This window comes from Squalius cephalus (assembly GCF_949319135.1).
Source record: "Squalius cephalus genome assembly, chromosome: 25".
Lineage (NCBI taxonomy): Eukaryota > Metazoa > Chordata > Actinopteri > Cypriniformes > Leuciscidae > Squalius > Squalius cephalus.
In genome coordinates, this window is record NC_137146.1 from 9,239,294 (window position 1) to 9,261,125 (window position 21,832).

General features: G+C 37.5%; 1 protein-coding gene across 13 annotated transcripts in view; it reads left to right on the plus strand.

Moving 5' to 3' along the window:
• Positions 1 to 21,832, plus strand: part of tnikb (TRAF2 and NCK interacting kinase b) — a 60,134-nt gene that overhangs the window by 23,347 nt on the left and 14,955 nt on the right. For 3 of the 13 annotated variants that reach the window (XM_079863265.1, XM_079863275.1, XM_079863273.1), the window contains exons 3-20: positions 1,797 to 1,853; positions 3,308 to 3,433; positions 5,124 to 5,234; positions 5,370 to 5,460; positions 7,217 to 7,347; positions 7,464 to 7,518; positions 8,600 to 8,678; positions 8,799 to 8,974; positions 11,015 to 11,081; positions 11,195 to 11,393; positions 12,369 to 12,485; positions 15,872 to 15,958; positions 16,345 to 16,548; positions 17,287 to 17,640; positions 19,672 to 19,836; positions 19,917 to 20,162; positions 20,790 to 20,899; positions 21,078 to 21,196. In XM_079863265.1, coding sequence (XP_079719391.1) covers positions 1,797 to 1,853; positions 3,308 to 3,433; positions 5,124 to 5,234; positions 5,370 to 5,460; positions 7,217 to 7,347; positions 7,464 to 7,518; positions 8,600 to 8,678; positions 8,799 to 8,974; positions 11,015 to 11,081; positions 11,195 to 11,393; positions 12,369 to 12,485; positions 15,872 to 15,958; positions 16,345 to 16,548; positions 17,287 to 17,640; positions 19,672 to 19,836; positions 19,917 to 20,162; positions 20,790 to 20,899; positions 21,078 to 21,196 — 2,494 coding nt within the window. The remainder of the gene's footprint in view (positions 1 to 1,796; positions 1,854 to 3,307; positions 3,434 to 5,123; positions 5,235 to 5,369; positions 5,461 to 7,216; positions 7,348 to 7,463; positions 7,519 to 8,599; positions 8,679 to 8,798; positions 8,975 to 11,014; positions 11,082 to 11,194; positions 11,394 to 12,368; positions 12,486 to 15,871; positions 15,959 to 16,344; positions 16,549 to 17,286; positions 17,641 to 19,671; positions 19,837 to 19,916; positions 20,163 to 20,789; positions 20,900 to 21,077; positions 21,197 to 21,832) is intronic. The other 10 variants (XM_079863270.1, XM_079863269.1, XM_079863272.1 and 7 more) reach the window with 6 other exon arrangements.

Sequence of the window (21,832 nt, forward strand, 5' to 3'; positions counted from 1 at the left end):
CTTTACAGTTTCGAATGATGTTACTCTTATCTATATGACCTAAAATACGGAGTATTTTAAGTTGTTTCCGCTGTTATCAGGAAAAATTGCAAGTTATTCTGCCGGTGCCTCCATGTCATGCAGTAAGCGTGCTATACATTATCTTCCACTCTGCACAAACACTCGGATATGTGCCTAATAATAGTACACCTTTATCTAGGTTAACGTTAGAGCGAGCAACCATGTAAAGTTGCTACTTACATGTTTCAAATGATAAGCCATATTTGAGGTCGATTTCCTGCTCGACATACTGTAATTACCACAAGGACCCGCTGTTAATGATCTGTCCCTCACGGACTGCGAGACAAGTTTATTTATTTATTTTTCCGCGATTAACCGGCTAAAATTTTGGTCGAGTAAGCATCCCATATACTGTGTTTTCAGAGTGGCTTAGTACTAAATGCCACTTCTCACAAACTCCAGCTTTGCAAACACTGTGAGTTTAACAGGGCGAAGTGTGCTAGGTTTGCTTTATTTACATTACATTCACATTTGCATAATTTCATAGGGATTTTTGGGAAAATTTGGGAACCCCTTTTTTAGAGAGAAGTGTGGCTGATATATAAGATATTACACTTTAATGTTAGTAAATAACACATGCTGCAGTTCAATTTATGATTGTGTAATATTTACTAAATTAGGATTTAATTTGAACTTGAAAAAATTTACCTAAATAAACAGATTTATACTATACTACTAAGTCTCGATTCTGACACTTATCGGTCGATGCCAATAATTAAAAAATGTTAAATTTCAGCCGTGATGATATATCTGTCGACAACTAGTAAAAATCGAATTATTAGACGCTCAAATTGGGATCAAGTAAAGACATAGGAACTCAGTGCACATCACGCCATGGCTCCTACGAGTGTCTGTGTTTGATCAAATGTCGAAAGTTCCCTTCTCTTCTTATTTTTATAAGCCATGGGGTTTTTCTGGGTTTCTCCACTCAGTAGAGGTTGAAGTTGTTAATGAGCACTGATGAGACTTGTATGACACTCTCTCCTCATGTCCTTCTTTCTGTTTCCCACCTTTTTTCGCTCCTTCCCTCCTTCTCTCGCTAAAACATCTCCTCTGCTCAGAATCAAAGCGGTGGGAGTGTGTTGGGTGAGGAGATGAAGTGTGCATAATTCATTCTGAAGAGCGCACACTGGGTGATTTCTGCCGTTCAGATGAATTCACTTCTGCTCAGATCTGCTGCGGTATCTCCTGCTATTGTCCCGAAACTCAGGACCTGCTGTGCGTGCAGATGATCTGTGTCCACGGTGTCTGTTTCCCTCATTCTGGTTATGAAATGAAATTGAGCTCAGGGGAAGTGAGGAACTTGACAGGTAAACAGGAGGGAATCGGGGGAGACCCGGGACAGTGATTTCCATTTCCACATTCCTTCAGTTCCTCCATAACAGCGCAACGGTCCAACTTGCATAACGCTTTTGGAGGTTCATCCAATCCAAACAGAGTTGTCATCTGGTGGCATTGTAACACACACACACATTCACAAACATAAAATGGTACAGCCAAGAGCCCGAGATCATTCACACAGGTTTTTGGGTCTGTTTCAATCATTTTAGGAAGTGAGAGTTTTTTTTTTTTTCTTTCTCTGCTATTACGTAAGGATGGTGCCTGCCAGAGAGGCTTACGTCAACCTATTCTTCTGCCACAGATAGATCTCATTACCACACGTTCAATAATGCTGGCATGATGTTAGTATGATACTTGTAAATTATATTTCCTCTCTCCTTTCTTTCTCTCTTCAGGGACGCCACGTCAAGACGGGCCAGCTCGCTGCTATCAAGGTCATGGATGTCACAGGGGTAAGAGCGCAAGCGGTGCAGGCCATGACAGTTTCAGTTTGACTTTTACACTTTCACACTTGCCTTTTGTGCATGATGTCATTCAAACACACACAAACATGAATGGGTCATTCTCAGTGACATTTGTAACTCTTTATTAAGTCATTTGAAATTACAAAAACAAAGTACCGGGTCTTTAAACACCATAGACGTTAAAGGACCAACATAGGGACACACGTCATTCCCTCAATATTCAGATTATTGGTCAATCATGGGATTTTCAAATGCATCAAGCATATTGGAATATTTTAATTGTAAAGATTTTTTTTAAATTTCATTAAAAGCTAAATATTGACTTTTTAAATATTTCATATTTAAATATTGACTCACAATAATAACATTAATAAAATAAGTCAATATTTAGCTTTTAATGAATAAAATAAATAAATATATATATATATATATATATATATATATATATATATATATATATATATATATATATATATATATATATATAATATATATATATAAATAAATAAATAAATATATATATATATATATATATATATATATATATATATATATATATATATATATATATATATATATATAATTTGTAATATTACAAACAGTGATATTGTGAAATATTATTACAATTTAAAATAATTTTTAAATTTGAGTATATTTTTATATGTAATTTATTCCTGTGATGTCAAAGCTGAATTTTCAGCATCATTACTCCAGTCCTCAGTGTCACATGATAAATTTTTCTGGAAACTGTTCAATTTTTCCCTGGATTCTGAGATGAATGTAAAAGTTCAAAAGAACAGAATTTATTTGAAACCAAAATCTTTTGTTACATTACAGATTAATACAGTACATTACAGTATTAATTTATTTTGAAAAAAACTCACTGACCCAAAACTTTTGAACAGTAGTGTGCATTAAAATATGAATAAAAACGATATTAACATATATTAAAATATGAACTTTTTTATATTTTTATTCTATAACCCATTACACTGATATTCTGAAGTTTTTTTATGTTAAAATACTATTAATATAATAATGTGTAATATACAGAGATAACTATAAGTAAGCCATTTGTAGGTTGATTCTGTCAAGCATTGTCAAACCATTGCTTTGTCTGAGAATTCCAACCAGCTGGCATAGCAACAGACTCAACCAATGGGATGAGTTTGGGGCGGGGATTTCTGTTTGGATGGTGAATGACACAGTTTGAGGAAACCTGTTGGAAAACAATCATTTTATCCACAATGTTGTTGTTGCTAGTGGCACAGAAATGACACGCTTCGCCTTGAAAAATAACAGTAATATAAATGATGTACTTTTACTGTTAATTATATGCAGTAGTATCTCACACTGTAGAACACAAATGGGGCTATTTCCTGACAATGACTTGCTCACAGACGATGCATGATATTAGAAGTGTTGTCTGTTTTATTTGACAGGATGAGGAGGAGGAGATCAAAGCTGAGATCAACATGCTGAAAAAATACTCCCACCATCGCAACATCGCCACCTACTACGGTGCCTTCGTCAAGAAGAACCCACCTGGCATGGATGACCAGCTCTGGGTCAGTCTTCACCAGTAGTAGGCGAAAAGAATCAGGGTTATTTAGTGTGTGATTGTTTCATTGTTTTTGTATGTAGTACAGTGTTAGGGAGTAGATAGCTAAATGTAGTGATGTTAACTACATTTTAATAATAATAATAAAAGAACAAACTTTTTTTTTTCATTTTCAGTAGTGTTTCAGTAGTTTAGCTGTTTTCAAAACAATGTAGATTTGTCATTCATAGGTAGTGTAGCATGACAAAAAAAAAAACAAGTGCTATTTTTACCTTTTAGATGGGATAATATAGTGAAGACAGGAAGTGAAGTGGGAGAGAACTACTTGTCGAAGCACTGCCCACAAGGCTATCGACAGAAAAGTAAACCTGAAATAAGACCACAAATGTGCATTAAATGAGTATTTTGTTGCTTAAGAAGCTAAAGCCTCAAAATACCTTCCTCAACCCTGGTAACAGTTACCGAATTCTCACTCATAAACGCAGTGTTCACACTCTGTACAGAGGTGCCGAGGCCTTGTTGTTTTTACCATTGAATGCAGACTGCCAGCCTCATTTCCTTTGTGGTGAGCTTTGTCGTTCTTTTTGCCCAGCAACATAAAAATAAGTGTGACACTGAAGACATTTATTTGCACAAGAGCCTCTGTCAGCACAAACCAGCCTTCATTGGGGGTCTTTGCAAGAAGGATTTCCCTTAGAGACAAAAACTGTGTTGCCAACTCAGCAGTCGTGACTTTGGAAAGTCCCAGAGGCCAAACATATTTAGACCCATCTGAAGACTGGCTCAAGAGAGCATTCAAAACCAATCGGTGTTTCAGAAATAACATCATATTCTGCTCATGAATTACATTTATTGACTTTTATTGTGCCCCAGGGGCCCCTAATGAGAACAGGGCTCTTTTTATGAATGTCTTGGGAGAAAATTTAAAGGCAAAGTAAAAACACAACTGGGTTTAGAAGTTTGTATGCCACTGCCACTTACTAAAACTCTATATTAAAGTAGGGCTAAAGGGGAAAAAAGAAATTGCTTGGCTTGACTTTTTTTGTTTTGTTGTGTCAAATCTTTTTCTCTGGACACAGTTGTGAAATTCCCCTTTTTTAACCACTAATACTTTTTTTATTGTACCCTTCTATCTTGGCATTTAAACTGAAGTGGGAAAATGAAGTTGCCCTGGGACAATTGTGTCACTTATAGACCTAGTTTCCGCTGAAAAGCGTGAATTTGTGAGTGTGAGTGTTGAATGTGGCGTCTAAATAAAACACCGGTTCTGCCACTTGTGTTCTGCTGTAGCTAAAATAAAAATAGAACTTTATAGCTCAAATTTATTATAACTTTTTATTTCTTTTCATTTTTGTTCCTCAAATCATCTATGGTATTTGACACCCTTGCTTTGTCCTCAAATTTAATTTCAGAGGATATTAAATAATATTATGTAAATGTAAAGACAGAGGATAAGATAACAGCTGAATCCCACAGTGACTTCAATTCAAAATCCAGAAATATATATATATATATATAGAGCTGATTAGCCAGTATTTCAACATCAGTTCCTGTTCACATCACACATGACCTCTAAATTGAAATAATGCTTTTAAATTTATTACAAAGCCTGTATGTGTGACAGCGCCTTAGCATTTTTATCATTCTTGTGGCTTATTAGGTTTTATCCTAATTTTGTTGGGGTGCTGTGTCTCTAGTTGGTGATGGAGTTTTGTGGCGCCGGTTCAGTAACGGACCTGATAAAGAACACCAAAGGGAACTCTCTAAAGGAGGAGTGGACTGCCTACATTTGCAGAGAGATCCTCAGGGTGAGTGAGTGTGTGTGTGTGTGTGTGTATTCTGGACCACTAGAAAACGTATTAGCTTCCAGATGTGATATTTCTGATGGGTCCCTCATTTGATCTTCTCCAGTTAAATTTAACCTCTTCATCTGGTTTTGATAGGGTCTGACCCACTTGCATCAGCATAAAGTCATCCATCGTGACATCAAAGGTCAAAACGTTTTGCTCACAGAAAATGCGGAAGTCAAACTTGGTGAGTTCACACCCCTGACAGCTGTAACACAAAAACATTATACTAAGCACTATGTATTCTACCATCTCTAGTTTATAAATGTTAGAAGGTTATTCTGTCATTCAACATCGCAGTCTGATAGCCACTCCCCCTCTGCTACGAATAGAAAGCTAGGAAAATTAAGTGCAATAAGTGTCCAACATTCCACACTTCGTTTTTCGTTAAATAAGTGCGTCATCTGGGTATTTAAATTGTACCTTATCTTTTTGGAATTTACCGTGTGAACATACTACTCGCACTATTTATACAAAAAAATGGCTCAACACCTAATGTTGAGGTTTAACTAAGGAAAAGCTGCAATTAGGGATGCACCGATACGAAAATTTTGGTTGATAACCGATAATTCTTTATATTTGAAAGCCGATAACCGATATATTTGCAGATAAATCTAATCCAACTTTTTATATAATTTTTGAGAGCCTGATTACAAAAACAAAATTCCCATTAAAAGGGATGTCCCAAGCACACAATTATGTTTCTCATTATAATTGTATGTAGCCTATATGACAGACTGGCGCTGCACTTAACTATATTTTCCTTTTTGAAGTGATTTTAATCATATTTCAAGCTATTTAAACCCATCATGCATCTGAAGTTTCTCAGCTGAAGGAAATCATTCATTATTTATCGGCTTTAATATATCGGCCAAATGTTGTTATCGGGCCGATAACTATAACATAAAAATTTACATATATCGGCCGATACCGACATGGTGGCTGATATATTGTGCATCCCTAGTAGCAACAATGCTAACTAAACTAAATTTGATCTTGCTTACAAATGAGATAAAAGCATTAATAAAACATCGTTCATTTAAATGAGAAACTATATTCATCAAAGTTTTGGGTCAAATAAGCTTTTTGTTTTTGAAAAAAATCTCTTATGCTCACCAAGGCTGCATTTATTTGATCAAAAATACAGTAGAAATTTTAATGTGAAATATTATTACAATTTAAAAGAACTATTTTCGATTGTAATATATTTTAAAATGTGTTTTATTCCTTTTTATGATGCTGAATTTTCAGCATCATTACTCCCAGTCTTCATTGTCACATGATCCTTCAGAAATCATTCTAATGCTGATTTGGTTCTCTAGAAACATTTCATAGTTCAGAAGAACAGCATTTATTTGAAATAACTTTTTTTTTTAAGTAACAATGTAAAAGCCTTTGTATCTTTTGATCAATTCAATGCATCCTTGCTGAATAATTTCTTAAAAAAAAAAAAAAAATCTTACTGACCCCAAACTTTTGCACGGTAGTGTATGTTTTCAGTTTGATTTGTGCCAGATAAATACTACACTGTTGTTGTTTTTTTAATTAATGAACTGATAATTTAACAGTCAAGATATTACCCCTTTAAATAGCTTCAGTGTAGATATGTTGGTATCTAGCTACGTTTTCAGTAAGTACTTTGAGTTATGAGAAGCTCGTAACTCCCTCAGTGTTAGTTTGCGTGTGCGTGTTTTTGTGTTGAGGAACCTGTGACCCTCCTCTGGAGTTATTAGGGCTTGTCATTGAGTTGTTTGAGTTTGGGAGACAGTTCAGGATGGTTGCTATGACAACGCTGCCTGCGGTGAGGAGGGAAGAGTGGCACAGAGGCAGATGGCAGAATGCACTTCATCAAAGACCTCTCTGCTCGTTACTGCACGCAGACACATTAAGGCCAAATCTTCCCGGTGTGTTTGTGTGTGTGTTTGTGATTGCGTGTTTTACAGTTGATTTTGGTGTGAGTGCACAGTTGGACCGCACCGTCGGTAGGAGGAACACTTTTATTGGCACACCATATTGGATGGCTCCAGAGGTCATAGCCTGTGATGAGAATCCAGACGCCACATATGACTTCAAGGTATTTCAAGCGATTCTTAATTACGCTGTCACTTTCTTCTCACAGAACCTGATTGCTTTAGTGTGAGGGTATTGTTTGGCTTAAGGCACAAATCCTAAAACACCTTTTTGTTACAGAGTGATCTGTGGTCGTTGGGAATTACGGCTATTGAAATGGCAGAAGGAGCCCCTCGTAAGTCTAACACAATGCAATATGATGTTAAAGTACCCCTATTATGATATTGTTTTGGGGTCTTCTACTATAGGTTTACATGCAAGGTCAAAAAACTATTTGATTTTCTCAAAATTAACATTGAAGCATCACCTCTTTTCTAACAGTGTCTGAAACAGTTCAATTAATGATTCAGTCTCTCAGAGAGCCTGCTCTGCTCTGATTGGTCAGATGGCCCAGTCTGTTGTGATTAGTCACCATTACCATATCTGAATTTCAGCTCTGGATGCTTCCTCAACACTTGTATACACAGTGATATGAACCGTAACGATGACGTCGGTTTTACAGTATCAAACTCTTCCAGTTTCAGCTACAGGTGAAACTCGAAAAATTAGAATATCGTGCAAAAGTTCATTTATTTCAGTAATTCAACTTAAAAGGTGAAGCTATTATATTATATAGAGTTATTACATGCAAAGTGAGAAATTTCAAGCCTTTATTTGTTACAATTTTGATGATTATGGCTTACAGCTTATGAAAACCCTAAATTCAAAATCTCAGAAATTTTGAAAATTTTCAAAAGCTGTAAGCCATAATCATCAAAATTATAACAAATAAAGGCTTGAAATATCTCACTTTGCATGTAATGAGTCTATATAATATATTAGTTTCACCTTTTAAGTTGAATTACTGAAATACACTAACTTTTGCACAATATTCAAATTTTTCGAGTTTCAGCTGTATAACTACAGTGTTTGAGGGTGGGTCAAAATAGACGTTCAGCCAATGAAGACTATAGACGGGCGTTATGCAAATTTGTTACAAACCTACGTAGGTTCGAGTAGGAAGTAAGGAATTACTGACGACTCGTTTCAGGAATCTGTTCTTTCTTTCGGGAGACAATAACTCCATTTAGTGCTCACATTGACCTTTGAAACCTTGCAGAACCTTTACATTCACGAACAGCTATATTAGACACTACATGAAAGGTATATCTGGTAAAGTATAATGGGGCACTTTAAACACATGATGGGTGTATTTTCTATGAAATTGAATATGAACACAGTGATTGCTAAATGCTCTCACCTGTCTGTTTCCTCAGCGCTGTGCGATATGCATCCCATGCGTGCGCTTTTCCTCATACCCAGAAACCCAGCTCCCCGACTCAAGTCCAAGAAGTGGTGAGTCAGGCATGCCTGAACCCCACGTCATTTTGAATATACACTTCAGATATACACCTGATGATAAAAAGGCCTGAGCGTCAAAACGGAGGAAACTCAACTGTTTGTCATTCTATGTAGGTCTAAAAAGTTCCAGTCATTCATTGAAAGCTGTTTAGTGAAGAATCACAATCAGAGACCAAGCACTGAACAGCTCATGAAACATCCCTTCATCAAAGACCTCCCCAACGAGAGACAGGTCCGAATTCAGCTCAAAGACCACATTGACCGGACCAAAAAGAAGAGAGGAGAGAGGGGTGAGTTTACTTTGTTTCTGTTTGGGCTAGGCTGAATAATATAGATTGATTCAAATCAATTCAATCTTCGTTTTTATGAACCGATATTGATTCTTAAATCTCAAGCTCAATCTTTTGCATGAACGGAACCATTATTTGTAGAGATGCACCGATTGATCGGCTGGTGACCGGAATTGGCCGATTTTCACGTGATCGGCCATGACCGGCGACCGGCCGGTCAGTCTGACATATGCCGATTTTATGCCGGTCAAATGCACTCGGGCGCCGCATGATTAACCTTTTGAGCGGTACCGTCTCATATATGGTATTTTTATTTATGTGCTCCTGCCCTGAGTAATGTTACGGTGCCACATTTAGGATGTTCAGTGACGTCGCATAACTGCCAGATTCAAACTGTGCTCTCGCACGTTGGTTGGCGCTGAGCCAGAGTCGGACGCGTTCAGTGCTGTCATATATCACAACTAAGCAGTGTTTTCAACCTCATAATGTTTATTTTAGGTTTCAGATATTTAAATACACATAAGCACGAGTAAAACAATACATTTGGAGTTTGTAAAATACACTGATGTCTGTGGAAGCAGCAATAACAATCTATTCAAATATAATTTGCCGACATGTGTTATTCATATCAGACAAACATAGTGAAAGTAACTTAACTATAAAGTTTACTCTATTCTTCTCAGTTCACCGGCCACTTTCTTGCATTTATTTCGGGAGAAACTGATGAATTCACGTGCTGTAAATCCGACTGACAGTACAACACTGCGGAGCCCATCTCATGTTATAGATCAAGACTATTTATAAAGGTTTTTAAACGACCAAACACACTCACTTACACTTATTTGAGAATCGGAATAACAGATAGGCTGATTGATGACATGGTAAGCAAGTTTGTGAATATTTTGAATAAAAAAGGAAAAGCGGAATAAAAGCGACACATCTGTCATACAGTATTATTGTGGCTGCGGTGTATCGCGTGACGCGTCGCCATGGAAACATTAAAGGGAACGTTCGCCTCGAATGAAAAAACTCACTCTGGGGGTGGGGGTGTCAGTTAGAATATTTTAAACTTACGCGTGAAAGGGTTAAAGAAAAGATCGAAAATAAATATTTGTGTGTGCTGTAAAGTGGTTCGAATTTTTTTTAATCGGAATCGGCTAAAATCGGTATCGGCAGGTCAAACTCAATGAAAAATCGGAAATCGGAATCGGCCTAGAAAATTGTAATCGGTGCATCTCTAATTATTTGTAGCACAACACCCTACCAATAATTGCAACTTTGTTACTTTTGATATGATTTGAAAAGTCTCAGCTTTCAAATTCTGTCAATTTGATGTTGAATTTCAAACAATACATCTCATTTCGGAGTTCTTTAATGTGGCATGACAGATCGCTGTAGCGCCTCAGGCATGTGAATCATCTCTTCCTCTTTAATAGTTATAGCAAGAAATAAACATGAATGAACATCAGAAGGTATGTTGAAAGATACTGAACAACTTACTGAAATGCGGCATTTCTCGTGTAATTAGTCAGAATTTCAGCTGTGGAAAGACATCACTAAAACAGCTTCAGTGTCCATAGCTAGATAAGGAGCATTTTGCTAAATATATGCACTATGTTCTTTATATTTCTTACCTGTAAGTGAATATACTGTATATAAATTATGTATGTTTGAATAAATCTGTCAGGAAATTTTAGCGTTTCAACGTTTAAATGTTTATTTTAAAAAAATACAATTATATTTCTACTAACATTCGTTGAAAAGGTTTATATAAAAACTGCCTTGATGCAATTTTCTAACTTTATTATATTTATTTTATTATTGTTTATAATTTAATTTATTTTTATTATTATTAGTGAGAGTGACCACTATTAAACAATAACTTTTTTGTCAACCTTTTTTGTTTTATTTGCTAATTTTTGAATATGGATATTTTAGGATATGTGACACAATTTTTCTTGTGGTCCTTTAATCTTAAAAGTTGTATTCCTAAAAACCTTCATCTTACAATGCTGTGCTTTTTTTTTCTTCTTCTTCCAGACGAGACGGAATACGAGTACAGTGGAAGTGAAGAGGAGGAGGAAGAGCGAGACATAGGAGAGCCGAGGTACATAGACCTTTTACGCTCACCCACACACACACACACACACATAAGTATATGTGGTTATAGTGGAGATGTGATTTACTTAACGTCTTGATTATTTAATGTCTTCCTTACAGCTCCATCATAAACATCCCTGGTGAGTCGACCCTGAGGCGGGACTTCCTGCGTCTGCAGTTGGCCAATAAGGAGCGCTCCGAAGCCCTGAGAAGACAACAGCTAGAACAGCAGCAGAACGAGGAACACAAGCGCCAACTACTGGCCGAGAGACAGAAACGCATTGAGGAACAAAAGGAGCAGAGGAGGAGACTAGAGGAGGTAAGAGGAGAGGGATGAGAAATACAGTTTAATTACTGTGGGTTGCAGACATGTTTCGAAAATCTTCAGCATTAGAGTCGTATTAGATTTATTCTATTTTATTCTCTTCCAAAACATCCTTAACTAGTGGTTCTCAACTGGTTTTGCTGTAGGCCCCTTATTATACATTTATTATCAAGTTATGACCCAACATAATATCAGCATTAATAATATCATAAGCAATATGCAAAATGATTAACAACAATAACAGCAGACATCGTTTCAAACATGTCATTAGTATTCACCATATTTCCAGGTGACAAGAACAATAACAAAATATATGGGAAGCTTTTACTTCTGCTATCCTGTATGATTATGTGCTCAATTGCATTTTATTATTTGCATTTAGCATTGTTGTTCCTTGCAACCATATCGGAACAAACAGACAATATGATTTGCTATCGTTCTTGTCACATTCAGACACACACTTCCTGTACTCTATTTTGTCTGTGTGTGTGTAATGGCTCATGAGATGACTTTTTAATGTCCCTGGGAGACACTGAGCTATGATCAGTCCACAAGAAGGTTACCCAACATATTGGGAATTCTTCAAACGGGAGACAAAGAAAAACGAAGCTCATTGAGCCAGTAGAGATATTCCCGAGTTATGTGATGTAGGGTTTTCTCAGTAGGGGAGCGAACAGAGAACCTGTAGGGATGAATCAGGTGGCTCGGCTGGGCGTCAACCTCTCATTCAGCACATCTATCTCCCGCTGGTCCACTGTCAGGTCGCCTCTTTTCAGCACAGCCCCTGCTGGGGAAAGACCATTCAGCATGGCTGTCTGCTCCAAATGCATTGTCTTTTACACCGCCACCTAGTGGTAAAAGGATCTGCATTATGCTAGTGTGAATCAGGGCCAAAAATTGCACTCTGCACTGAGATTTATATATAGGAATGAGAGGGTCATTAATGAGTGCTTGTTTATAATCTCACAGCAACAGCGACGGGAAAGAGAGCTTCGAAAACAGCAGGAGAGAGAGCAGAGGAGGCGCTATGAAGAGATGGAGCAGCTCCGCAGAGATGAGGAGAGGAGACATGCTGAGAGAGAGCAGGTACATATGTACACACATCCACGATCATTTATGGCTTATTGTGGTTGATCAATATTTTTTGGCTGCTTTTATTAATAGTAAAGTAGAAAGAGGGCAAGAAATGATTTGGAGAATTATTTCAGGACTGAAAATGTTAAATTTTTCAGACTGTTATATATAGGTCCATCACTACAATCTAGCCCATAATCCGCTATGCGAAAAGAGATAGGGCCACAAAACCGAGAACTGACAACTGCACACATATGAACAGGAAGAGAAGAAATAAAGTGATGTGGCAGCTTCACACTCTCACACTCCATATGCTAACAAACTCCCAATGATTTACCACTACTGAGATGGAGACAAGATGTACTTTCTGTTAATAAATGCCACATGTATATGACAGATATTAATTAGTATTAAAGTGTCCATTAACTGATATTTTATTTTATTATTTTGTTTTATTATATTTTATTTTATGCTTTTTTTCATCATTTTCTCCTCTGAAACATTCTAAAATAATGGTTCTCAACTGGTTTTGCTCAGACCCCAGATTTGAATTAAATCAGATTAAATATAAATATTAAGTAGGGCTGTCAAAAGATTAATCGCGATTAATCGCATCCAAAATAAAAGTTTGTGTTTGCATAATATATGTGTGTGTACTGTGTATAATTATATTATATATATAAAGACACAGAAATATTTGCATACATATACTGTATATATTTATATATAATTTATATTATATATAAATATAATTTTTTTTTATATAAATTATACAAAAATCAACATTTTTCTTAAATATATACAACATGCATGTGTGTGTATTTATATATACAAAAAAAATATACACAGTACACACACATATATTATGTAAACACAAACTTTTATTTTGGATGCGATTAATCACGATTAATCTTTTGACAGCCCTAATATTAAGTTGTTATACCCAACACAGAACCAAAGTTGTTTATCAGAAAATGTCTTTAAAAATATTAAAATTGATTAATATGAGCATGTACAATATGCAACATTTTATACAAATATGCAGAATAACTGATATTCAGAACCAGTTTTTGCCTTTCGACGTTTGATAGCAGTAATAACCAAATAATCATTATTGAAATGCATTTTATAAAAACATAATATTGATGAATATGTTAGTAAAAAAAAAACAATTGGAACAATGTTTCATAAGTGAAAATGATTTTTGATCTGTCTCTCCATGTAAACACATACACGCATTACTGCTAGGAATACGTGAGGGCATAAAGCAGACGTGCATGAAGACAGCTTATGTATCCATGCAATGTTTTTAAAATCCTCTGTTAATCAAATGTAATTCGACATGCACTTTGTTCTCAACTGTAACCATCCACTCAGATATTCATATCAGACTCTCACATGCCTAAATCCCTTATTTAAAGCATTCTCTCCAGTCTATGACTCACTTCCTTCTGGAAGGGAAATGTTCTGCTGGATGGTAGGCATATTTTAAGCACTCACCCACCCTTTCAAATGCAGTCGGGCCACTTGAGCCCTGTTCAGTAGTGAATGAGGATGTCTCAAGGGCCGTGAGTGTGAGTATGTGTAGAGACAAATAAGAATGACTGAGCTATTACTAACAGTGAAGATTCACCATCTCTCACTCATGCCAAAAGTTATTAATGACAGTGAAGATTCACCAGCTTTCACTCATGCCAAAAGTTATTAATGACAGTGAAGATTCACCAGTTTTCACTCATGCCAAAAGTTATTAATGACAGTGAAGATTCACCAGCTCTCACTCATGGCAAAAGTTTAGCATTTTAAGAGATTTAGCAATTCTGAAACATCATTTTAATTGGACACGCCCCTTTCCCCAAAACTCCACCCTTTAAAGATACTGTTAAAACCACTGTAATCAGAGATGGAGCAGGAGAGCAACAGCTCTTAATGAAGCTGATCTCACTGTTGGCTTGTGGATTGTAGCATATGGACTGCCTTGTGAATTTGCAAAAAGATTAAAACTTACAAAAAAACATTGTTTATGAGCCTCAGAGACAGTTGTGATATTTCGGTACACCTTATTCAGTATTATCTGTGAAACAATAGATATTTTCCATTAAAAAATGCTTCCAGTGGCTTTAAAGCAACAAAGCAGAGCATTTTCTTTGCTGTCATAAAGAATTTCATCGTTTCGTTGCTAATAACAGTGAAAGTGTCCTCCACAACGCCTCAGTTTAGGCACATATGATCCATATTTTTAATCTTTTAATAAAGAATAAGTCATCCTTTCAAAAATGAATGTGTCTTGCATAATGAGCCTTTCTTTTAACACCTTTTTCTCGCCATATACCTTTAAAATCTTTCTGCTGGGGTTTTCTGTCAGAGCACACTGCCATAAACCTGTTTTGCTCTATAATACTGTACTAAAGTTTGGGGTCTGTAGAGTTTTTTTTAAAAATGTTTTTGTAACCTCTCTAACCCTCACCAAAGCTGCATTTATTGATCAAAAAAATACAGTAAAAACAGTACTATTGTGAAATAAGTTTTCTATTTTAAATATATTTAAATGCCATTTATTCTAGCATCATTACTCCAGTCTTTAGTGTCACATGATCCTTTAGAAATCATCTCAAGAAACGTTTCTTATCAAACTGTTGAAAACCGTTTTTGCTGTTTAATATTTTTGTGGAAACTGTGAGACATTTGTTTCAGTATTCTTTGATTAATAGAAATTTCAAAAGAACATAATTTATCTGAAATTGAAATCTTTGTAGCGTTTTAAAAGTCTTTTGTCACTTTTGATCAATTTAATGCAGCCTTGCTGATTAAAGGTGTTAACTTCCTTCAGAAAACATTTTTGAACTGTACTGTAAATGTATGTTACCACTATAGATCTATCACTTGCAGTACATAAAATATCGTCTAAATCTAAAAATGATTGTAACTTGGTATTATTATTAGAAGTGATATTCCCAATGACATCCCATGGCATCTTCATCCATTATGAGCCCACTGTCTAGAAGACAGCTCACAGATACTCACATTTTTTTTGTGATTTTAACAGAAGTGGGTTTAATCGAAAGCAACGTTTTCTTTGGTGCAACATACCCCTGGAGCTGTCTGGGGTTAATTGCCCTGCTCCGGGAAATTGGGATCAGGGTACGAAGTAACTCCCTAGTGCATGGATGGCTCATTCCATGGTTTGAACCAATGACCTCTAGCTAGTGAGCTCATCACACACAAGGTCACATGGGATCTATGCAGGGCAGCGAGTTATTATCAGGGTTTCTTACCTTCTGATTTGCTTGATTAATCTTTCATTGTTTCACTTAAACTTAAACTCTTTGAAGGCCCTGTCATCTCTTTTTCATCTTTCTTTCTCGCTCTCGTTCTGACGTGCTGCGCTATGGGGTTAGGAATATATCCGTCGGCAGTTAGAAGAAGAGCAAAGGCAGCTGGAGATTCTTCAACAGCAGCTTCTCCAAGAACAAGCTCTTCTGCTGGTAAACATTTCCACTATCACCTTTAAAGCACTTCCTTTCTTTTCATCTTCTGCACTTATGGCATCTGTCGGTCCCTAGTGCACTCAGAGAGAGTATCGATTGTGCGAATTGATCTGGGGAATTTTGGGGTTTGTGGCAGCTCTGTTTGTTATTGCTCAGTTCTTTCGGAAATTAGACTCAGGGTCCATGGCTATCAGGGCATCGGAGGGATTAGCTTATAGATCTGTTGAGATCTTTCTAACATCTGATAGCCTCCAGTTATTTTTAGGGAGTACAAAAATCTGACCCTGTTAGGATTATTTTGTCTCATGTGGAGCATCTGCTCCATATGTCCCTCAAATCTTGCTCTTTTCACCTCATCCTCTCTTGTACTCTGTTGTGTCTAGGAATATAAACGGAAGCAGCTGGAGGAGCAGCGTCAGGCCGAACGGTTGCAGCGACAGCTTCAGCAGGAGAGGGCTTACCTGGTCTCCCTTCAGCAACAGCAACAAGAGCCACGGCCTGCAGACAAAAAACAACTGTACCACTACAAAGACTCTGTCAACCCCAGTGACAAACCGGCCTGGGCCAAAGAGGTACAAAAACATCTGGTTAGGACCCTTACTTGATTACTACTATCTAGGGTTGTGTGAGAATATCCATTTTCTGATTAATCAGTCTTCCAATACTGAGTCATAAAATCCTGAATGTGAGTTTGCAATTAAAAGAAAGTATACCACTGAAACAATGGCAAGAAATGTCTTTTTTTCAGTTGTCTTCATTGACTGCAAAAAACCCTACACCACATTAGTGTAGCCTGATTCACGAAACCAATTATTTTTGGTGAGCTGGTTCTGTTTACTGAATCAAAAACATACACGGCTTTAGTGTTGACCAATTCATGAGATCAATGACTCGCTGAATTAGTTCTTTTAATGAATAGATTGGGGAGTTACTGGTTTCAATCTGAAATACTGCCCTTTATAATTTACAGCATTAACAGAGAGACAATGTCTTTTATATGCAAGCGAAATTGAAATATATCCAAATGAATCAGAATCTAATACAATTTAGCACTGAATCGAGAGCTTATTAATCCGAAACAAACTGAATCAGGACTCTGAATCGATACCTAGCCCTATTGCTCTTTATCAAGATTCTAGACTCATTGATTGTAGACATTATAAGTCATGTGTTCTTACATTTTGCTTCCTGTGAATAACTTTTCCATTGGTTTTCAGAATCCACTGGATGCTTTTTGGTTTATCGTGCTCTGAAGCGGCCTTCCTTGCATCCTCAGTTTTGTGGGTTATTATCTGAACGGTTTTATTGTGCTTATCTGAACACAGGTGATGGAGAGAGCTCAGAGTAACTCCCCTCGAATCCCTCCCAAGAAGCACCATTCGTTTAACAGTCCTGGAGAAAAACGTGTCGGCCACCTTGTCCCTGCTGACCAGAACCCCTCTAATCAGCCCACGAGACCCCCCTCCTACCCAGCAGCCTCCCACTCAAGAGAGACGGAGCTGGTCGAGCCTCAGCTCAGGATAGTCAGTGGGCCGAACGTTCCTAGAATCCGTGTGTCTTGCGAGCCAGATCCGTCCCAGCTGCTCAGGATGGTCCAGCAGGAGCAAGAGTCCCGGGTCCGCAATCCCGGTCGCTCCAGCAAAGGGGCTGATATTGAGAGAGACTTATACGTCTCAAAGGTCTGCCTCCGCTAGCATGACTCCTTTTTTCATCATGACCTAGACGCTTACCGATCTGGTCATGGTGTATTAAAGATTTAATGTGGGAAAAATATATTTTTTTCCAAATTTCTATCGGGGCATTTGGATGATCACTGCCTTGTCTCTGTTTTCCTCTTGTTCTCCGGGTGAACGTGTTCACATCTCCCTGTTAGTTTGGTGGATTTTCTTCAGACAGCTTCTGCTCTCGCTGTCGTCTTGTTCTAATTTCCCGTAATCTTCTCTTTGATCTCACCTATCGCTCCTTTTCTTCTTACAGAAAGCTGATTACAGAGGAGCAGGGGTTTGTGGGGAGAAGATGAGAGAGGTTTGGATGTGTTGGGCAATAAGAGTAGCTTTAGACCAGTGGTTCTCAACCTATTTGACTCCAAATACTTCCATTATCAAAGACAATACAAAAGTCCCCTCAAAATATTTCTGATCCTTCTGCCACAATGGCAGATCTGCAATATATTTACGTAATTAAATGAAATAATTATAAATCATTAAATTCCATAATCCCAATAACCTAATGTTCTTAATGTGTAAACTTGTTTTGTCTTATATTTTTATATATATTTAACTCATTTTTGCTTCCCCCTTGGAAGTGTGCTGAGGCCCCCTAGTGAGTCCTGGCCCCCCTGGTTGAGAACCTGTGCTTTAGGCATTGTTACAATTACAAAGGATTGTTGATAAGGGGTGGTGTGTTACTTGTAGACAGATTGTGCTCTGAAGACTGTCTCGGAGTCATTTCAGATCCAAACCTCCCTTCATTCTCAGAGAAGAAATGAACATGGTTTTCTCACTAACATGGCTTTTTCTGTCTCATTGAACACTTGACGTCTAGATTGGCCATAGGCGATTCTTTTCATGTCTGGAAATGCTTGTGAATGGTGCATGACAGTTTTGAGGCTTGTTGTTTGAATTTGAGTTAGCTAGAAACAGCTACTTTTCAGCATCTCCTTTAATGTACTGGACATAATGGACTAAACGTTTCCTTTCTGTCTTTAACTTGATGATATTTCTTTTTCTGTCATTTAGTTGTATGTTTCTTCTTTGCTTATGGAGTCATTTTGATTGGGCTTGCGGAAGTGAACAAAAGATTATCTACAGTCAAGCTCAGGGAACAGGTCTAAAAATGTCTCTAAACTGTCTTGTAATGAGGCCGTCTCTTGAATTTAGGCCAGGCGGATTTTGACAAAGATTGAAAAACAATCTCGGGTGATTATGTATATGGGAAAGATGAATAAGATTGCCAGAGAGAAGTCTCTGTACAACCTTCTTAAATTGCTACAGGTCTCATCACCACGTTATTAGCTGTTCTTATTATATGAAGTAAACTAATTTGTGTTGATTTAAAATTTGAATTAGCTTATGCAAATGCACTGAATTGCCATCTTTAGCCACAAAATTGGTTCATACTAAAAACCAGAGTTTATTTGGGGTTTAGAAGTAGATTTAATAATTCAGTGTCAACAGTTCACAATCTAATTATTTGTTTAGAAAATATTAGCTATTTTTTTGTTGGTAATACATTAATGGATTCAGCTCATTTTGTGCATATATTTAAAGATGTGTACATATATACTACTGTTCAATAGTTTGGGAATAAAAAAAGAAAAGAAATTAATACTTTTATTCACCAAGGATGCTTTAAATTGATCAACAGAAATATTACAGGATATTAGAATGAAATCTAAAGGATCGTGTGACACTGAAGACTGGAGTAATGATGCAGAAACCTCAAGAATAAATTACATTTTAAAATATATTGAAATAGAAAAGTTATTTTAATTTGTAATATTATTTCACAATATAATAAAAATAATAAAGCAGTTATAATAACAATTTTCACAGTTTTTTTATTAAATAAATGTAGCCTAGTTACGGTAGACTCCTACGGTGTCTCATATGTACTTCGTAGTTTCGCAGTCCATTCTGACTCCCAAGCAAAGAGGAAACAGATTGGTTGTGAAGAGTTGCATGGACATTAACATCCTCTCTGTCTGTCAGGTTGAGGAACGTTCCAAGCTGAACCGCCAGAGCTCTCCGGCTCTCCAGCATAAAGTGGCCAACCGTATTTCTGATCCCTCCCTGCCTCCCCGCTCAGAGTCCTTCAGCAGTGGAGGCATACAGCAGGCCCGGACGCCTCCCATGCATCGCCCGGTAGAGCCTCAGGTACTTCTTGACCTCCTGACCTGTCTTAACAGATTTCAGATGTGGTGTGAAAAACACTGACCTCAAAGTTCTTAATTCAGATGGCGCACCTAGTTTCGGTGAAGTCCCATGGCTCCTCCATGACAGGATCCCAGTCTCTGCATGATCAGTCCTCTCAGGGCGTCTCAGCCTTCCAAGAGGGTCTGTCGCCTCACCGACCCCCGATGCCTCGCCAGAACTCTGACCCCACGTCAGAAACCCCGGCCCCACCACCTCGCATCACCAGCCGAGACGACAAGTTTGACCGCAGCTCTTGGCTGAGACAGGAAGATGATGTCCCTCCAAAGGTGATAATCTGGGATGAAATGTGTTGACTCTGAAGCAGTGGTTCTCAGCTGGTGGATCACAGGTCTTTTCTGATTGGGTCTCAGAAAGCGAAAAACCTTGCTGAATATGATTAATAATCAAATTTAACTGACCATATAATCAAGCATAGTTAGGACTATGCAAATTTAATAGGCTTGTCAACTTAATAAAGGGAGGAGAAACACCTTTTATATATTTTGTCGAAGGCTGTGCACCCAATCAAAAAAAAAAACAGCTGGAGAACTTGACAAGGCTGAATCAATAAAAAGGACATCAGCGCACTATTATGTACTTGAAGTATACCAGGGTGGGCTGCATATTGTTGCAATCTTTTAAGAGAAACACAAAACATAATAAAATAGTGTTTTTCTCAGTATTTATACTTGGCATCATATATGCTTTCAGAAAAAAAAAAAAAAAAAAATTATTCAACAACAAAAGTTACAACAATGTCCCAATATGAAATCTAGTTCCTGAACCAAAACCAGTTGAGATCCACTGCTAACTAAATGTGATATAGGATTAAAAAAAATCAAAGCCTATCTTTTTAAAAAGCTGTTTTTCTAAAGTGCATCTTAGTAAAGTTAACATCTGTTAACATGCTTCAGGTACCCCAAAGGACCACTTCCATATCCCCTGCGCTGGTGAGAAAAAATTCTCCTGGGAATGGACCAGGTGGACTGGGACCAAGAACCGGAGCACATCTGATCCGAGCCAGGTATATACTATACATCCCACACACTTTTCACTAACTTATATACATATATAATATATATTTGTATTTACTTATCTTGACATCTTAACTCCTTTAACTGTAACTGCTAGTAGTAAGTTAATCAGTCTTCTACGTCAAATGTCAAACTCCACATCTTCCTTGTGTCCTACCATTGCCACAGTAACCCAGACCTGCGTATTTCCATGGACCCGGCTCTCCAGAGAACCAGCAGTGGGAGTTCTTCCAGTTCTAGCACGCCCAGCTCTCAGGGCGGCTCCAGTGAGAGGAACCGGATGGGAGGTGAGAGACCCTCTGGAATATTCTCTCAGCACAGCCTCTCCACTAGCCTGGGAAAACCCAGACAACTTCCGGCAAATTTAGATTTGCTCTGCAAGTAGTCTGGCAAAGAGCTCATTCAAGCCCATTTCTAATCCGTCGAAATCGCGACACCAATCAGAAACGTTGGGACGGGCTTTACACGATGACGATCGTTCTGATTGGTTTTAGGTCTATCCAATTGCGCCCATTGAGCGACGTCCGTTGGTGAAGCGCAGCAACTTTTAAATGCATTATTATATTCAAATTGCAAACACATGAGGACAGTCTCCATGAAAGACCCACTGGCAGATGAACGTGCTACTACATTTCTCTCCGAAACGGTAGGAAATTAAATTAGATTTAATAGAGGATTTTAACTGTGACAAGATGATTGACAGGGCAGTTTACGTGACAGGATGCACGCGACAGATCCGTCCGATAAAGATGACGAAGTAGTATGTCCCAAAGCTTGCCTACTTTTTTGCTACACATTCAAAAGTAAATACCTTTTCTTCACAAAAAGAGTACATACTTTTATGGCGTAGTGTAACTTAGGCGAATTGGGACGCAGCATACGGCTTTACACGATGACGATCGCTCTGATTGGTTTTAGGTCTA